At 37.4% G+C, this 20,220-nt stretch overlaps 1 protein-coding gene across 1 annotated transcript; it reads right to left on the bottom strand.

The window, feature by feature from the left end:
• Nucleotides 1–14,257: 14,257 nt before the first annotated feature.
• On the bottom strand, nt 14,258–15,199 carry LOC130880664 (olfactory receptor 51A4-like). Its single transcript, XM_057779806.1, has one exon. It carries the CDS (start codon nt 15,197–15,199, stop codon nt 14,258–14,260), a length of 942 nt encoding a protein of 313 aa, XP_057635789.1.
• Nucleotides 15,200–20,220: the final 5,021 nt, after the last annotated feature.

Here is a 20,220-nt window from a genome sequence, read left to right as displayed (position 1 = left end):
AGAAAGATGAAAATAAATCTATTTTCTCTGAGAAATAATCAACTCACAATGAATAAATACCTAATACAAGACCCAAAATGTTGAAACTGATAGACAAAAATACAGAAAAATATATCAAGATAGAGGCATAAACCTTTCTGAAAAGAATCCACTGTAATAATAAATATAAAGAAACATGATGGGTGGGGTGGGATGGGGATGAGGGGAGATGGGGAGAGAAAAGTGTGAAGGAGAGGATGAGGGGAACTGGGGGAATCGGGGTGATTGGGGGTAAAGGAAGGTTGGATGGGGGAGCAGGGAAACTCATACCTTAGTTAAGGGAGCCACCTAAGGGTTGGCAAGAGACTTGAACCTGGAATGGCTACCAGAAGCCCAGGGCAATGTCCCCAGTTAGCTCATTGGGGCACCTGAGGATAGGGAACCTGAAATGAACCTATCCTATAATCATACTGATGAATATCTTGCATATCGCCATAGAACCTTCATTTAGCGATGGATGGAGATAGAGACAGAGACCCACACTGGAGCACCGGACTGAGCTCCCAAGGTTATAATGAGGAGCAGAAGGAGAGAGAACATGAACAAGGAAGTCAGGACCATGAGGGGTGCACCCAACCACTGAGACAGGGGGGCCGATCTATTGGGAGCTCACCAAGGCCAGCTGGACTGCTACTGAAAAAAACATGGGATAAAACCGGACTCTCTTAATGTGGTGGACAATGAGAGCTGACGAGAGGCCAAGGAGAATGGCACAGGAACTTTCATCTGGCGATGGATCGAGAGAGAGACAGAGACCCAATTTGGATCAACCGTCTGAGCTCTTAAGGTCCAAATGAGGAGCAGAAGGAGGGAGAACATGAGCAAGGAAATCAGGACCACGAGGGGTGCACCCACCCACTGTGACAGTGGAACTGATCTATTGGGAGCTCTCCAAGGCCAGCTGGACTGGGACTGAATAAGCATGGGTTGAAACTGGACTCTCTGAACAAGGCGGACAATGAAGGCTGATGAGAAGCCAAGGACAATGGCACTAGGTTTCGATCCTAATACATGAACTGGCTTTGTGGGAGCGTAGCCTGTTTGGATGCTCACCTTCCTGGACCTAGATAGAAGTGGGAGGACCTTGGTCTTCATGTAGAGCAGGGAATTTGGACTGCTCTTCAGTATCGAGAGGGAGGGGGAGTGGACTAGGGGGAGGAGAAGTGGAGTGGGAATAGGGAGAGGGGAACAGGGGGAGGGGGCAATATGTGGGAGGAGGGGGAGGGAAATGGGAAACGGGGAGCAGTTGGAAATTTTAAGTAAAAAAGAATAAAAAAAAAAGAAACATGATTACATGAAGTTAGTAAACTTCTGTGTAGCACACTAAATGCTTGGAGGAGTGATGAGAGAGGAAAATATCACAAACTGCACATCACACAGGGGTTCATAGCTAGAGTACATGAAGAAGTACAAATATAAACATTACCATAAATCAAGATGAGCTAATCAAGCAAACAGACAGCTATCAAAATAAGCATAAATGTCAAATAAATGTCTGTTAGTGTTTTGCATCCTTAGCCATCAGAGAAACACCAATTAAAAAACCACCTTCAGATTCCATATTATGCATTCAGATGGTGACCAAGCAAACAAGCAAACAAATCCTAGTTAAAATATGGGGAAAGAGGAATCTGTAGCAACATTTCATTTGTATTTTAATAAAGCTTGCCTGAGAATCAAAAAAGTAAAACAACCACACTGGCCATTCTAACGGACCAGGCAGCAATGACATACACCTTTAAAAAAAGAACAAAAAGAAAAGAAACTTTTTTCATTTTACATACCAATCCCAGCTCCAAGTCCCTCCCCTCCTCCTATTCCCTCTACCTTTCTTCCTCCACTCCACCCCCTATCCACTCCTCAGAGAGGGTAAGGCACATTGCTCTGAGGAAAGTCCAAGGCCCTCCCTATTATATTTAGGCTGAGTAAGGAATCCATCCAAAGAGAATGGATTCCCAAAAGGCCAGTACAAGCAATAGGGATAAATACTGATGCCATGGGATTTATCTGCAGTGGCCCCACAGTCTGCCCCGTCCATACACTGTCATCCACATTCAGAGAGTCCAGTTTGGTCCCATGTCGGTTCCATCTCTGTCTGGCTGGAGTTGGTGAGCTCCCGTTAGCTCAGGTAGACTGTTTCAGTGAGTGTCCCCATCATGGCCTTGACCTCTTTGCTCATATTCTCACTCCTCCCACTCTTCAACTGGACTTTGGGAGCTCAGCCCAGTGCTTGGCTGCCATCAGTTGGTAGATGAAGGTTCTATGGTGATATTTAATATAGTCATGAATCTGACTACAGGGCAAGGCCAGTTCAGGCACCTTCTCCTCTATTGCTTATAGTCTTAGCTGGGGTCATCCTTGTGAATTCCTGGGAATTTCTCTAGAGCCAGGTTTCTTGCTAGCCCCATAATGACTCCTTCAATTAAAATGTCTCTTTCCTTGCTCTTCAACTCTGTCCTTTCTCTAGCTCTACTATTCTGTTCCCTCAAGTTCTACTCCCCCTCTCCTCCTGTCCTCTTCCTAATCCACCCTCTCTTCTCCCCCACCCACATGCTCCCAATTTTGTCAGGAGATCTTATCTATTTCCCCTTCTCAGGGGGATCTATAGATCTTTCTCTTAGGGTTCACCTTGTTACTTAGCTTCTCTAGGGTTATGGGCTATAGGCTTGTGATTCTTTGCTTTATAGCTAGTATCCACTTATGAGTGAGTATATACCATGCTCATTTTTCTGGATCTGGGTTACCTCTCTTAGGATGGTTTTTTCCTAGTTCCATCTGTTTGCATGCAATTTTCAAGTTGTCATTGTTTTTTAATGCTGATTAGTACTCCATTGTGAAAATGTACCACATTTTCTTATCCATTCTTCAGTTGAGGGACATCTAGGTTGTTTCAAGGTTTTGGCTATTACAAATAATTCTGCTATGAACATAATTGAAAAAATGTCCTTGTAGTATGATTCAACATCCTTTGGGTATATGCCCAAGAGTGGGTCCTGAGGTAGGTTGATTCCCCATTTTCTGAGAACCCGCCGCACCGATTTCCAGAGTGGTTGTACAAGTTTGCATTCTCACCAACAATGGAGTAGTGTTCTCCTTGCTACACTTCCTCTCCAGCATAAGTTATCATTACTGTTTTTGATTTTATTCATTTTAACTGGAGTAAGATGGTATCTCAGAGTTATTTTGATTTGCATTTCCCTGATGGCTAAGGATGTCACACATTTCTTTAAGTGTCTTTCAGCCATTTGAGATATCAAGATCAGCACCACATGGCACAGCATTGTAGACCTCTAGACAAAGACCTACAGAAATACCAAGATCTGAAAAGACATAAATTTAGATAAAGACCGAAATAGAAATAGCAATAGGAAATAGAACAGAGACGATTAGGACAGTCAAAGTGTAAATGAGCAGAGACAAAGAGGTAGGCACAGAAATAGAAATAGAAAGAGAAGATGACTTATTGACAGCAGAAAGTTTAGTCAGAAAGAAATAAATACAACTGTTAGTTACTTGGAAAATGGGCTAATGGTGGCTTACTAAAACGTGCTGCTGATGAAGTTGCCTAATTCATTAAACTCAGGTAAATATTGATTTTCAATTGTAAATAAGGAGATGGAATTTTATTACATTATCTATTAATATATAGATTAAATATATAAGAGATTAAAGTCATTATACTTAGTAAGTGTATAATTTGGCAGTAGTTTCAGTTTATTAGTAATGAGGGACACATTAAGTATCCCTTAGATTAATATCCCCCTTAATCTTTTTTCCAACAATTTTTAGATCAACTTGCCACTGGGAAACAATTTTTGATATCTATAGCTAAGACGATATAAAGAAAATCACCTTGTCCTCAGGAAATTTTCTTTAATTATGTGAGGAAGTGAGAGTGTGGTTCGAGTCTTTTCTCTTTCGACTCTGTCTTCAGCAGTGGCCACTGCTTGAGTGCTTTGCTGATATTTTTCTCTCAGTCTCACTGCTAACAACTTGTACTTGAACCCCCAAATGAAATAAAGTAATAACCTACAAATAGAATAAAACTAGCCTGGAAAGAACAACAGCAGAGGGATCAAGGCACAAATGGCTAACAAGTCAAATATAATTATGTGTATAAACAGAATAGAAAAACATCAATACAGATAATCAAGCTTATGAAACGGGACGGAATAGGTCAAAGGATGAAAATTGCATAAGAACAGAGCTCTAATAGACAGAGTAGGAATTGACAAAGTTGGTGGGAGAGTAGATCCCAAATGCCTGAATCACATACACACACACATACCCAGAGGATGCTTTCTATGGGGTGGTGATAGGTGAATTATATACTTGATGTATTATTTTGCATGCTTTAAAACATACAACAGAAAAGAATTAAAAATAATATAAAGAAGGATACTCTTGTCTTATCTTCAGTTTAGCATATGGACTGCCCTGCAACCAAAATTTTTCTAACATTGGAATTGGCACAACGGCAGCAAGGAGCAGGAGCAAGGTAATTACAAAATTATGATCCACCATATTTCCAGAACTATCTGAGAATTGAAGGAAATGTTAACTGTATTCAGGTTGAAAAAATTCACATAGAATCATGTCTCAGTATGGAATAAGAGAAATTTTCTCACATGTTTAGAGCACTAGCTGTATGTGTGCATGTGCCCGTGTATTTCCATACATTTTTATATTTGTTGTAGGTGTTATGTATGTTGATGATAATATCTAGATTTATTCCATGAGCTCAACTGTAAAACAGGGAATAAAACAAAACTTTCTGAGTGAGGAAAAGGATGAGGCCAAAGATTTCAGTAGACATTTTCTTTGTAGGTATAGAACAGTAACTGTTCTTCGGGGCAAGTGAGCAGATTGCTTTATTTGGGTCCACAGAATATGCAATTTCAGTGCTCATGGCTGGACTGGAGAAGTAGGGCTGATTTAACACAAATGGTGAGAAAAACTTGACTTTGGAGAGACTAGAGAAATTTCCATAATGTGAGAGACTAGATTGTAGCTTAAATTCTCTTGGGAGGGGCAAGTTATATGACCCAAGCCCTTTGTTATCACATGATAGGTGGGAGAGGGAAAAACTAAACATAAATATGAACTTTTAATGACATGTAACTAGGGTAATAAAGCATCATTGCTGGACAGTTGGAGCCCTATTGCAGATTGTCAAGAATGTAAACGGGTTTCCCATTAGGTCAGCAATGAGTTGCAGTTAGTTTCAGAGAGGCTGGACCTGACAGGAGAAATGAGGGTGAAGGAGTGAAGGAGATCTGTTTCTGAGGTTCCTCTGTGTTTATGTAGGTGCTAATGCACCACGTAATAGTTGTATTGACTGCCCTATTAAATGTTATAAGCAGCGATCAGGAAGAGAAAACAGTGAATCAAGAAGTCTGAACTGCTGGTGGATGCAGCTCATGACAGCCTCCTTGCTTAGTGCACGAAACATCTCAGGTTTGACCTTTATAGATTATGACTTTCCTTCTTTCTGCGTCTGGCTGTCAGTGTGTTTCTCACATTTTATTTATGAGCAATTTTATGCACATGTAAAATAAAGAGAACACAATCTAGAAAAACATTCGTATAACCTTTATGATTTTATAGGATTTATTTATTTTTATACCTATATTTATTTTGGCTGCATTTATGTATGTATACTACAGGTGTGTCTGGTGCCTGTGAGGGCCAGGAGAGGACATCATCTTCCCTGGGAGTAGAGTTATCTACAGTCGTGAGTCACTATGTGGGTGCTGGGAAGTGAACCTGGGTCTCTTCCAGGATCAGCAAGTGCTTTTATTGCTAAGCTCTCTCTCCAGCCTCCCTTTTATAATTTTCTGATCTCATTGGATGTCACCTGATTATTTAAGTAAAAGAAGCAGGGATGTGTCAGCTGTGTAGGAATTTCTGCATTTCTAGAAGTTTTCAGAAGAATCATCAGATTTGACTTTTCAGTGGTTTTCCAAGTCTTGGATCTAAGCCATGAGTTCTCCCTTAATTTTCTTTTGTGACCCCTACAGATTTGAGTGAGTCCCTCTCTGTTCTGTGTTCCTAACATAGTCTGAGTTTTCCAGACCTTACAGAAAGAGATCTTCTTACTCATTTTCAAACCAACTGTCAATCATTGAAATACAGAGCCAGCTTGGCAGCACCTAATGTGTCTTTCATAAGTTTCTATTTTACAGATCTATTGTATTTTTTTAAAAAAAATCCCTTCAAAGTTTCACTTTCTTATTCTGCAACAAGCAAAAGCATTATAATTTAAAATAAAATTTTCTTTGTTGTTGTTCCTTGAACAATACCACATCTTTCATATTTCATACTTTGTATTTTCAAAACACACTACACTCTCCTTCTATGCTTTTTCTTACATTAAAATGTTTTAAATATATCTTTCTAAGACAACTTATATATTGATATAAATTTAATTTATATTTGTTATATTGTGTATATTCCTATTTCTGTTTACAATATTTGTACATAAATGCAAAATCATTTTGCCATCTTGAATGTATCTATGCTTCTACCTCTGTTAAGGTACTTTGTACATTGATGCAATTTTAGGATATATTTATCATATTGCACTATATATTTCTACTTCTGATCAAGATACTTATATATGTTGTTTACATTTCAAGGTCATTGTCCTCAATTGTCACACATCTGTTGAAATATTGTTTATTTTATAACGTGAAGCTTTAGTCTTTAAGCTATATAGGTATTAAGAATTACAGGTTAAAAACCACACATGATTGTCATATTAATAGGTAGGAGTGTCAAGTTCTCTAGTTGCACAGAGATGGATAATCTTCAAATGCTTCAAAAAACTGTAGAATATTTAAATAACTTAGGATTCTGTTTATGTGAGACATGATTGTTCTTGGCAGTACCAATCTATTCCTGAGAGAATATTGGGCATTGAAGACACTCTACGTGGAGATTGTTTTCTTCTTGGCAAAGCTGGCCTTTGGGCAAAGAACTGCCCTTGCCTCCAAATTGTAGAAGAAAGATACAAAAAAAAAAAAATGACTGCCAAACCTTGCCAAAACAGGGTAGAAGAGTTTTTTTAATTTTCCTGCTTGTGAAAATGGTCTGTCAGATACTCTAGGCCTTAGTCAAAGGTTTTTTTTTTTTTTTGCCTTAAAGTTGCAAAAGAGACTGAGCGATTGCCCAGCTGTCTCTGTCATTTCTTGCACCTTTTGAAATCTGCTTTCTTGTATTTCCTGTTTACTCAGGTAATATTATTTTCCTTCTCAGGTCTTTGATGCGGTTGAAGACTAGATAGTCATAGCTTCTTTCCTCTCATAACTTAGCTAAGACATTTTAGTATAAGACTTAGACTGTTCAGTATATGACAACTATTGAAATAATCTGTTATTTGCTAATTACCTTAGATTGGACATTTAGCATGTGTTTCTTACTTAATATTGTTTTTGCTGGTTGTACTTCTATTTTTGTGTATATGTTTGCCTTTTCTTTCTACTGGCTATTACTTGATATTTGCTCTTATTGTACAAAATGAGGCGTTGTGAGAATTCATTTAGCTAATAGCCTTTTGTGTACCTGCCCATTAATGCGTGGTCTGAGGTAGTATGTGTGAATTGATAAGCAAAGAGGAAGAGCAAGCTTACTCTCTTGGGTGATCGCTGGAGCACTTTTTGCAGCATCTAGCACCCACAGAGCAGAGGATCATGACTCAAACCTTATTGTGACTCCCCTCCCCCCCCAAAATATTTGGTATCCTTTATTCCAGACTCTCACGGACTTCCTTAATTATGCCTACACTTCCCCCTTTTCTTTTTCCCCATCCAGCCCCTCCCAGATTCCATCCCTTGAATTCCTTCCATACCCTGTCCCCACCTCATTCCCCTCGGCTTTTGAGATAGGGTCTCCCATGTTCATTCATGCTTCCATCACACTTGCTATGCAGACAAGGATCATCCTTAACTACTGATCTTCCTGCTTCTACCTCCTGAGTGGGAATACTGGGACTACAGGTGTATACCACCATACCAGGCTAATGTGGCACAGGGGGTCAAACTCAAGGCTTTTTTACAGGTTACACAAGAACAATACTAAGTGAGATACATCGACAGGCCCCTTTGCATACATTTGATATATGGTTATTATGTTACTATTTTTTCTAGTTCCATTTCTATATATTGATTATAGTTCTAAAGCATGAGTAATCACTCTTTTACAGAGAAACATAGGAAGAAGTCAGCATTTTATAATGCTTAAAAATTCATTATTGATCTTTATTTATTATTGAATCTTCTCACAGTTTTTAAGTGAGACATGGACATAGTTTAGTTTTGTCTGTTGAATATAAAAGTACATAAAATTGAAGTAACAATGTCAGCTATGCTGGGTCAGTAGGCTGAAGATGGATGCCCAAACATCGCAGAGGAATTTTGGGTGACTGTTCAAGCAGTCAGAAGTTTCTGTCATTGCTAACAATATTTGAAGGTTGCTTGCTTGCACTTCCTGCTTGGTCAGTTAATATTGTTTCCTTCTCAGGTCTCTGAGGTAGTTGAAAACTAGATAGTTATAGTTTTCCTTGTTTACCAGACACAGAAAGCAAGTTATGACAGAAAGTAAATTAGATACAAGACTTTGGACTCACCAAGATAGGCTAGATATAGAGTATTTTCTTTGAATTTGTAAAATGCAAATGGACTAGATATTGTTGATGAATTTGTTGCCTGTATATATTTTATATAGTCATTGTACTTATAGTTTATAGTTTTTCTTATTTATAGCCTTCTTTTTTATCTTAGACAAAAAGTGGAAATATAGTGGTCTATAATATTTGTATTTTAATAAATAAATCTTGCCTGAAGCACAGTCACAAAGCTAAGGTCACTAGTAGTCAGGTAATGGTGACACAGACCTTAGATTTTGGGAGACAGAGGCAGATGGATCTCTGTAAGTTCAACATCACCCTAGGCTACACAAGATCAACACAGACTCAAGTTCAGATGGTGGTGCTTCACCTTTAATCCCAGTACTAAGGAGTCATGAATTTAGTTCCAGAACTAGAGGGAATATAACATGAGAGGAGAGACAGGCTTAGTCAGCTTAGTTTTGTAGTCACCCAGCACTGATAGAGGTACGACTTCTCTAGTGACTTGATTGCCTTGCTTTTCTGGTTTTTGGGTCGAACCCCAGTTTCTGTCTTTGGGTTTTTATTATTTGTGCTTCATAACACACTGTGGAATGTAGTTCTATCTAGATATTTAGTAATTACTTGTTTATTTTACAACATAATTTGAAGTTTGTAAGTCACTTAAAAGCATTTGGAAACTATTTTAATCATGTATTATAAAACTAAACCTAGAAATGATCTTGAATAATTTTCTGTTTTTATAATAAATACATGTGAGGCAAGCATTCCAAAAAAGTAGTTAAATGCATAGGTTTTTTGTTTTGATATAAAGCTTGATGTGCATGTTTAGTATTAAGCAATAAATAGTATTAATTAATCATTTTACTGCTCTCATAGTCATATGTCCTTACAACTAGTAAACAAAAGAAAACCAAAGAGGGAAAAAAAAACTGTGTCTGTATCATAATAATTGCAGACAACTTAGGGGACACATGAGTTATTTTGATCAATTTTATTAAACTAGTGTCATTTGCTAAATGTTTATCTAATACAGTCCACTTAGTTTGCACATCTTGGTGAATTGCAGAATATTCAGTTCATGTAGACAGTCTATTTATTTCCAAGTCAATAGGAATAGAATTCATTTATGGAATTTAAATTAATTTTTAGGCTGGTCAGTTATGCATAACATACATAAACACCTACACAAAGGGAAATAATACAAATATCATTAAAATTTTAGTACTAAGCTAAAAAATGATAATTCAAAATTTACTAGTTTATATAAAAGTTACATCTCGTATCTAGTCTACTTATACTCTAATCCAAATTGTATTTCTGACACAAACGAGAGGAACTAAGTGTACTGACTTATAAAAGAATAAAACATAAGACTTTAAATTATAATATATGTATATATGTATGTATACAAATGTTTTTGAGATATATTTTCATGGAGCCAAAGTTGGCTTCTAAGACACTATGTAGTGAGGGTGATTTTGAACTCTTCAGTCTCCTGCCTCTTCCTCCTGAGTGCTGAAATTATAGGTGTGAACTATCATTTGCAGCTGTATTTTTAAATCAAGATTGTTGAGAGCACTTTTTAAGAATTTTGGCTCTAATGCATAATTAAATGGAGGCTTTGAATAGCATTATGGTGATATTTGAGGAAAAATCCTAAGCTGTCTAATTACTCCCAAAGCCAATGTTTGTTAAGTATTCAGTTTCAATTAATCTGTATCTTTCTTAATCAGTTGGTCACTTTTGTTTTGGTCATAAAGAGGCATGAGTCTCTTGAGAGTTGTGGAATATTAATTTAAGATGTGTTACATTTGTTTATGCTGTGAAACATTTGTTTAATGATACAAAGGTGTGTTGCATCCTTTTACGCTGCATTTGTTTAACTCTGTGAAGTTGTGTTACTTTGCCTGTCTAAAACATCTGATTGGTCTAATAAAGAGCTGAATGGCTAACAGTGAGTCAACAGAAAAGACAGGACGGGCTATCAGGCAGATAGAATATGCAGAAGGAGAAATCTGAGAAGATGGATAGAAGGAAAGAGAAAAGGAGGAAAGGAAGATTCCAGGGACCAGCCACCTAGCCACACATCCAGACATAAGAATAAGAAGGAAAGAAAAGATATACAGAAATATAGACAAATAAAAGCCCAGTGGCAAATAGTAGACAGGTTAGTTTAAATTAAGAAAATCAGGCAAGAAACAAGCCAAGGTAAGGCCAGGCATTCTTAAGAAACAATAAGCCTCCACATGTATTTATTTGGGAACTAGGTGTCAGGCCCCTCAAAGAGTAAAGAATAAAGAGAGAGAGAAAAAAAAAGACTACACTTGAGAGTTCTTGCGATTTTAGAATTTTAATATTCTAGTAGTGGCAGAGCTGATGGGCCAAGGTCGGGAGGAAAATATGTCAGAGATGGACAAAGGGAGGATGGTGTCAGATCAGGAGAAACATGTGGAAGGACTAAAGGGAACTGAAGGAAAATTTATAGCTAAAGGAGGAAGGAAGAACAGACAAATGGGAAGGAGTGTTGCAAGGGTGACAGGGTAGGTAGTAGTGAGATTCCCTAAGGAGGCCACTGAAAATTCAGATTATTCTCCACAAATGTATGAAAATAAAAAGGGTCAGCAGAGTTCATGAGCCACATTGTGAACAAAGGGTCAAAAAGATGTACAAACATGAGCAAGGAAGTCAGGACCGCGAGGGGGCACCCACCCACTGAGATGGTGGAACTGATCTAATGGGAGCTCACCAAAGCAAGCTGGACTGGGACTGATGGAGCATATGATCAAACCAGACTCTCTGAACGAGTCGGACAAGGAGGGCTGACTGAGAAGCCAAGGACAATGGCACTGGGTTTTGATCCTACTGCATGTGCTGGCTTTGTGAGAGGCTAGTTTGTTCGAATGCTCACCTTCCTAGACCTGGATGAAGGGGGGAGGACCTTGGACTTCCCACAGGGCAGGGAACCCTGACTACTCTTGGGACTGGAGAGGGAGGGGGAGGGGGATGGAGAAGGGGTAGGGAAGTGAGAGGAGGGGAGGAGGTGGAAATTTTTAATTTAAAAAAAAGATGTGTAAACAAACCCTATCCAAACTTGCCCTGGGATGATAAGGATCAGTTGAAGAGCAAGGAAATCCTCACAAGAGGAAACTAATTCTATCGTCAAAGTTGGAGGACAGATCCCATTCAAAACCAGGATTCAGGAAGAACATTCCAGCATGGAAGTAGACATTTTTGCTCAAGCCAGAGTCAGAAAGAAAAACTTCTAGCTCTGCATGGAGCTTCTCAAAAGGAAGTTTGTGTTTTTAGACCAACTGTATGTGCCTGGGATGCTAGCACAACTTATACACTGTACTCAAATCAAGAATGAAGAGCTGTCATCCCTGTGGTTCTAGTGATTTTCCCTCAGTACAGTGGTTCAGAAATTTGACTTATCAATGGGTATCTAGTCAAGAGTTGAAACAAAGGACTCAAAAATGTGAACATAGAGCCATTGGTAGGTGTGGTTATCCAATTATCATTTCGTTGCTATGTGGTGACATCATGAAACTTGTAAAAGAACTGAAAAGAAACTTTATCCAGGGGAGCTCTCGTGGTGATATAGGGCCCTCATGGGATAGTAGAGGAGAGCAATCAGGTTTAAGTCATAACTGAATAAAAGTAGAATTGAGAGACTGAGAAGGTATAGACAAGTTGGTTGATGGATGAGAAATGTCTAATGTAAGCATCAAGGTACAAGACAGTTTTGGTTTACTGTTGCTGCTTGCTGAATGTGGTCAGGATGATCAATTATCAACCAATCAACTGTAGTATATAAGTAATCCACTTATGTATCTAAGGTAATATAATATAAACAATGAAGAGGTTTAGTTAAACCAACTTAACTAAACTCTTGCTACAATTGTACAATGTAAAGATGAGTGTGGGGATGGAAATTCAAGGTTTAGTTGAGCTGAGAGTTGGAAGTTTGTTTGTTTCTTTGTTTAACACCCCAATCAAAGTTTTTCTACCCTCCCCTCTTTCCAGTTCCTCCCTCCTTCTCTTTGGCCCCATTCACTCCTCTTCCACTGTTTCTCTTCAGATGCAGGTGGGCCTCCCATGGATATCAGCCAGCCATGGTATATCAAGTTGCAGTGAGACAAGTCTCATTGCTGAAGAATTTTTATCATTGTGTTCTAACTGCCATAGAGACCCGAGAGACAGGCTGCTGTCTGTCTACAGCATGGACCAGAATCTTATATTAGACAGTTCAGTAAGGAAGTAAAATAACTGAACTTATACACTTTTATTAGGAACTTTTCCTAATAAAAGAATCATTCTTATTGTTTGTTTTAAAGTGCTTTGTGTAAAATTGTCATTGTCCATACAAATTTGGTTTTATGAGCTGCGGGAATATATTTATAGTTGCCAAGATGCTGTGTTGCATGAGAATAGTTTAAATGAAGAGACTAACTTCAGTCACATTTTCTCAAAAATACAGTTTTTACATGAATGTGTATTTTCAGTTTTCAAATAAACATACCGAATACCCATACCCAGAATTGCTAGAGTAACCAAAAACCAGAAACTGGGTATCCCAGAACCTAGGATAAAATCCAACACTACAAGTCTAAAAATTCACCAATAAAATGACTCCTAAAGATATTCTGATATACTCATAATTCATTGCCTTATTCAATTATCATTAAAGGACATTCCTCTTGAGGCAGATGAGAGCAAATGGACAGAACTACAGATAAACATCACACACATAAAGAGACAGAGAGAGAGGAGAGAGAGAGAGAGAGAGAGAGAGAGAGAGAGAGAGAGATTCCTTTGAAACAGTACAAAATGAGATGTCTCCATCAAATCCCTCCCTTCAGAGCTCAGGGAACCCCACAGAAGAGGCAGCAGGAAGAGTATTAGAGAGAGATGGAATGGGGGACATCAGGAGATAAAAAAAACCCACTGAATCAACTGAGCAGGATTGTAAGAACTCACAGAGACTAAAGCAGCAAGCAGAGGGCCTATATAGGTCTGCACCAGGTCCTCTTTGTATACATTATAACTTTCAGCTTAGTATTTTATGGGACTTTTGAGTGTGTGAACAAGCAGGTCTGTGATTTTCGTTCATCTTCTTGGGATCTTTTTCATTACGTTAAGTTTCCTGGCAAAGCTGTGATGTGAAGGTTTTTGTTTTACCTTAATGTATTTTTATTTCAGCTTGTTTGCTTGTTATCTCTGAGAAGCCTGTTATGTTCTAATGAGAAACAGAAAGGGAATGGATCAGGAGGAGGAGGGGAGGTGGGGAAAGAATTGGGAGGAGTAAATGGAGGGAAACTGTAATCAGGATATATTTATGGAAACAGAATCTATTTTCAATAAAAAAAAGACTGATATTACCTATTAGGTAAAAGTAGGAATACATTCTATGCTTGCACTAATGTCTCAGTCTTAAATATTAAATAAAAAAATTTGCAAGGCTGATTCTTAGATCTTGGTGAATGTGTGAAAAGATGATACTGAAGAGTCAACATACCATGTGAGTCTTTACCGATTCATTCTGCTTCCTTTTCATCACAAATTAGATTTTCTTGAGATTAAGCATATTTTTCAGCTTTGTTTTTGACACAGTTTCTCTAGTATCACATTTCTTATCTGTTGGCTCTTCACACAATATATAATGGGATTCATCACTGGAGGCGCAAGCAGGAAAATGTCAGCCATGAGGATCTTGGTTATAGGAGAACTGTGTTTGGCAAAGCGGTAGATAACAGCAAGGGAGATGACAGGGACATAGAAGACAAGCACAGCACAGATGTGGAAGACACAGGTGCTGAGGACCTTGAGCCTTTCCCTTTGGGATGCAATGCCCAGCACTGCTCTTAGGATCAGTGCATAGGACAAGAAAATACATGTTATCTCTAGGATACCTGAGAGAGCCACAAATAAACCATAGATGGCATTAAACTTGTTGTCTGAGCAGGCCAGCTTCATCACATCCTGGTAGAGGCAGTAGGAATGTGACAGCAGATTCTTCTTGCAGTATCTTAGATGCTTTAGAGTTACAGGAAAAGGCAGGATCAGCAAAACATTCTTGAGAGCAAAAGCAAGCCCGATTTGAAGAACCCTGGCACTGGTAAGGATGGAAGTGTATCTCAGAGGGTTACAGATGGCCACAAAGCGGTCAAAGGACATAATGAGAAGTACAGATGACTCCATAGCCGAGAATTCATGAATGAAAAACTCCTGGGCAAAGCACACATCGGGAGAAATTTCTGGAGAACTGAACAAGAAAACCTTGAGCATGGTAGGGAGAGAGGAAATGGATAGTCCTAGGTCAGAGAGAGCTAACATGGAGAGGAAATAATACATGGGTTCATGCAGAGAAGGCTCTGGTCTTATGAAAAAGAGGATAGTGCAGTTGCTGAGGATGGCTGCAGTGTACAGGACGCATATGGGGATGGAGATCCAAATGTGTGCGGATTCCATCCCTGGGAACCCAACCAAGTAGAAAGCAGGAATTTCAGTAACAGAGATGTTGAGAACAGACATGCCAGCATGGCATGTGTAGGAATCAAGACGAGCAACTCCAAAGACGTGTGTTGTGGTGCTGAGCATAGAATAGCTTAAATGCCTGACTTTGTTGTATTGAAACTTTTAAGGTGCTGTCAATCCAAGAGATATGGGAATTATTCTTAGACATTTATACAACATGGAGGAAAATCAATGAGAAATACCATACTAGTACATTTTAGTATCCAAATAGCTATAAAAATGTTCACAGTTCACATAACAGAACACTGAATTTTTTCTTCATGAAATGCATTATTTCTATTTTTCACATCTGCCTTACAACATGACTTTATGAGACGGATGCTTCCTGTTGTCTACATTACTATATGAAGCTTTACAATCTTCCTATAGACATGTTCCAGTTGATACATTCTGGGCCTATATTACTTTGCTGTTGCTGTTATTTGTTGGTAGTACCCCGGATTAGCATAGTTGCTTTCCCATTGATATTATGCACATCACTATGCAGTATTTAGGTGGAGGTGTACAATTCAGTTAACTTTTTATGTTGAACTTTTTTTGTGAACAGTCTTGTGTTCAATTTTTTGATGATGTCAGTCATTGTCATATTTAATACTTTTTTGGAATATCTATTTATTTGATTTTTCTTAGACATTTCAATTTAATGCCTAGTTAGGTTGCTTTGAATATATATATATGAATACTATATATACTTGTTTCTGTTAAAGGAGTATATATTTGTGCATATTAACTCTATAAAGCAATTATTTTCATTCTAACATTACAATGTGTGTTTGTAATTTAATATCCCATAAATTTATGTTGAATGCTTGTTGCATCTTAAAATTTGCTAAAGTTTGTTTTAGCATTATAATATAGCTAACAACATATCTGCCTTCCCTGTCATCCCTCTACATCCTCATATGTACCCCTCCCTGCTGTCTTTCAAAGTATTGACTTCTTTTTTCATCAATTGTTGTTGTATATACATGGGTGTATATACATTTTGTTAATTTGTCATATTTAACAATTGTTTAAAAGTACGTGTTTGGTTTTTAATTTATCTAAATAATTTAACACTTTTGCAATTACTCTTCTTCTAAAATGAATTATTTTAAATTACTATGAATTTCTATTTACATTTAATAATCACTTTAATATTTTCTCTTCAATTTATTGAGAAGCTTTCATGCTATTTCTAACTTATTTTTTAATTGTTAAATTAATAGTTGTATATGTTTGTGGGACAATGTGCTATGTTTTTGTACATATACATGAGAAATGATTGTTTCCTCAACTAAACTACATAAAGGCAAAACTCAGTTGTTGTAACAAATGGTATATGTCTAACTTAATAAAGAATCCAGATCCATTAATTTTCTTAGTTTTTAATAAAGACATGTCTCTCGTGACTGGTGAACTCCAGCTCCCAAGCTAAACTAATGATAGTGACCTGAAAGAATGGAGAACTGAAGCTGATGTAGTATAATAGATGTTTTCTCTTTACTTGGTCCATATGACGAAGGAGAGTTAGTAGACATTTTGATTTGTTATTGCTGTTTTAATTTGTTTGCTTTCTGATCATAGAGCCCTCCAAGGTTGGTTAATGCTAATTTTGTTGAGGTAAAAGAAATATTAAGAGGGATGTAGTGCTTTTGCCAAGTTCATCAACTCCTTCATCTTGTTTTACCACTGACTCCTCCTGTCTTTCCAGCAGAAAAAGAGATCTTGTTCCTTTTCTGTACCTTTCAGCTGTTCTCTAGAAAACTGTACTATCACAGTTAAAAGCTAGCTTCCTTAGATGTTCATATTCTGTGGGGCATGCACTGACTGACTTTCAAAGTTTTAATTTTTTAACCTTTAATTCTTTTAATACTGTTTAAGGTTTGGGTTTAAATTCCTCTACACCAAATCAAACTTGTACCTTTTAATATGAGAAAAGTACTTAGTACTCTCTTAATACAATAAAACTACATGTTTGATAATCAGTCTAGAAAAACTGAGTAAGAGTATTTTTACTCATTTTATCAATGTCTACTTATACTAATGCTTAACACAATAAAAAGTTCTGAATTTCATTAGAATATATTTTATGATTCCAGAAAGTTTATTTTATTTTGTTGAAAAAAGTAAAATTTTTAGATAATTTAGAGGAAGCTAGAATGCTGCATAGGAGGTTTTTAAGCTCTATCTTAGTTCAGAAGAGCTTTCAGCATTAACTCTAGTTGTGGAACTGCAAGGAAAACAGCTATAGCAAGAGGCAGAGAAGGCTTCCAGAGAGTAGAGTTAGCCTGAAGCTCAGTATTAAATTGAAATTAAACATGACATCATTTATTGTATTTATACCAACAGTGTAATGATTCTTGATGAGATCAATTATGCATTATGAAGAACCTTTTTAAGTCTTGTGCATCCATATGGTAGCAAGCATTAAATGGTAGAAGTCACAACTGGATAAGGGTAAGCTGCTCCTCAGAGCTCCTGACTGACGAGGTCAGGTCTACAGAAGGATTGTTATTGTTATTGGGCACTTACCAAGGTCTGCACTTAGGTGATCCCAGATAAAGCTATGCCAGCATTGATTGTTGGTCCCCTTCTGAAAGGGTGATCCTAGTTCTTCCTGTCTGAAACCATTTTAGTAGAGCAAAGGCCCTAGGGATGATGTCACCCTGCTCTATACTCAGAGGACCTAAAATGCCCATCAGTCTTTCAAACAGACAAATGCCCATTGAAGAATGGTTCACCTCAATTTCCAGTCTGCATGTCATTTGGATGTTTATGATTAAATGTCTGTGAAGTCACCCCAGCCTAATAAAGATAATTTACTTTTTGTCTATGCTTTCAGATCCTTCTTGAGAGATGGCCACATTATATTTTCCTAGGTAGTTTTGCTTGTGTGACCATAATTGAGTTAATTCATTTTTTTCTTTCTGACTAATGAATCTATCTCTATAAAATACTAAATGTTGACTTAGTTTTTTTTTTTTTAAATCCCCTTTAATCTTCAAGGGCCCTTAAATTTATTTTGGAGACTAGTCTATATACACTATTGTACAATTTTATTTTATATGTTTGTGGGAGTGGTTTTTTTTTAAATTTATGTGTGTGCACATGGCTGTGTACTCCTATTTTTGTGTGCCTGCTTGTGTGAGTGTGTGTGTGCATATATTTTCTACTGAGGCCAGAGAGGGAGCCATAGCTTCTGTAGCTGTAATAAGTGGTGGGTTTGTGAGCATCCCACATGGGTGCTGTGAACCAACTCTGGTGCTATTCTAAAGCAGCCGCTGCTCTTACTCACCAAACCGTCTTTCTAGTCTACCTTTAAAAATGCTTTTACCTTGCATTTTCAGTTTGTTGAAGTGTTTTACATATTGAATAAATTAACATTTATTATTATTTAACTAGTAAAGAATTTTTTTCCTGTGTTACCTTTATAATGATATTCTCATGCAAGATTTGATTCCCTGTGGCTTGAACAGTGGAATTACTGAGTGCAGAAGTTGATTGGGAGTGTTCTTTGAAGTTAACAATCTATGAGAGTAAGAAAGAAATAGAGATACCTGACAATCTGAATTCACTCAGTTACAACAAAGTCACAGTTAACGCTGCAGAGCACTTTGGTGCTAATAAGACCCTCCCTCAGCATAGTCTGGAAGTGAAGAAAAGCCCTGGGAATTTTTAATGACCATTGACAAGTCATTGGATTTGTTTCTCCTTCAGAAAATGCATTTGGCCTCGGTTTTGATGGTGCAGTGCAGATAAAAGAAGCCCTCATCAACGTTGAGTAAGACCTGTAAGCCTCAGCTCTGAGTCCTCAAAGCACATCCTGGGCATTCTGGCCTGTCCTGCAACACCAACAACCCTGTAAGTCCTTACTCAGGTTATTGTACTTTTCTTGTGTAAAGGTTTTGACTCTCAAGGAAACAATGATTTATTGATAGAAAATAAAAGTGTTTTTTAAAAAATATTTATTTATTTTGTATACAATATTCTGTCTGTGTGTTTGCCTGCAGGCCAGAAGAGGGCACCAGACCCCATTACAGATGGTTGTGAGCCTCCATGTGGTTTCTGGGGATTGAATTTAGGACCTTTGGAAGAGCAGGCAATGCTCTTAACTTCTGAGTCATCTCTCCAGCCCCTGAAAATAAAAGTTTTAATACTTTTATAATATCATTCTTCAATCTTATGAAATGAGCATATACGTGAATCACATTTTGTTAGGCTATTTTGAAAATTGCTGTTGGAATTGCTGACAAGTTTTGTAAAAAAAAAATTCTGATAAATTTTGGCTTCAGATTAAGAAAAAAATTCCAAATTTAATATTGCCATAACCATATCTTTTCTGTTTTTTACTGTGTATTTGTGTAAAATGACATATTCAGAGTTAATTATTATGGGATAAAATACTCACCAATGCTGAAAAATATTGAGTATTTTCCATGTCTTACAGCACCAAATATTCACTTAAGAATTAATTCTTTTTTCTTTTTTCTTTTTTGATTTTTATTGAGCTCTACATTTTTTTGCTCCCCCCGCTTTCTCTCCCCTCCCCTTCAACCCTCTCCCAAGGTCTCCATGCTCCCAATTTACTCAGGAGATCTTGTCTTTTTCTACCCCAGGTAGATCTATGTAAGTCTCCCTTAGGGTTCTTTATGAAAAAACAAACAAGCATGCTGAGCTTATCACATGTAAAGTTGCTTTCATCTTTGATACACAGTGGACTCATGTATATATACAGTTTTTGAAATAAATTACTTTATGATTTACTCATCAGTAAAACTTTAATTTTTGTATTTATTTTTATGCCTGAAAGCACAGCATCACATTGAAATTTCTCAAGTTAAATGAAGTTTCAAGTAGAAAACTTGAAGATGTTCTCTTCTAGGTCAGCACAAGTGAGCACTGGAAGTGGCCATCATTACACTTTGCTGAACTTAGATTCTTTGGTCAGATTTTAAGTTGTATGGAATACTATGCGAGTTCTATTCTTGCTTCATGGACAGATAACTGAAACTTCTGATGACTGACGATTGCACAGC

The sequence above is a fragment of the Chionomys nivalis genome, chromosome 8, assembly GCF_950005125.1.
Source record: "Chionomys nivalis chromosome 8, mChiNiv1.1, whole genome shotgun sequence".
NCBI classification, from domain to species: domain Eukaryota; kingdom Metazoa; phylum Chordata; class Mammalia; order Rodentia; family Cricetidae; genus Chionomys; species Chionomys nivalis.
The sequence above is the reverse complement of the archived record's forward strand: the minus strand, read 5'-3'. Positions and strand labels throughout refer to the sequence as shown.

Excerpts from the sequence above, each read along its gene's own strand:
- LOC130880664 (XM_057779806.1), bottom strand. The coding sequence starts at position 15,199 with ATGTCTGTTCTCAACATCTCTGTTACTGAAATTCCTGCTTTCTACTTG.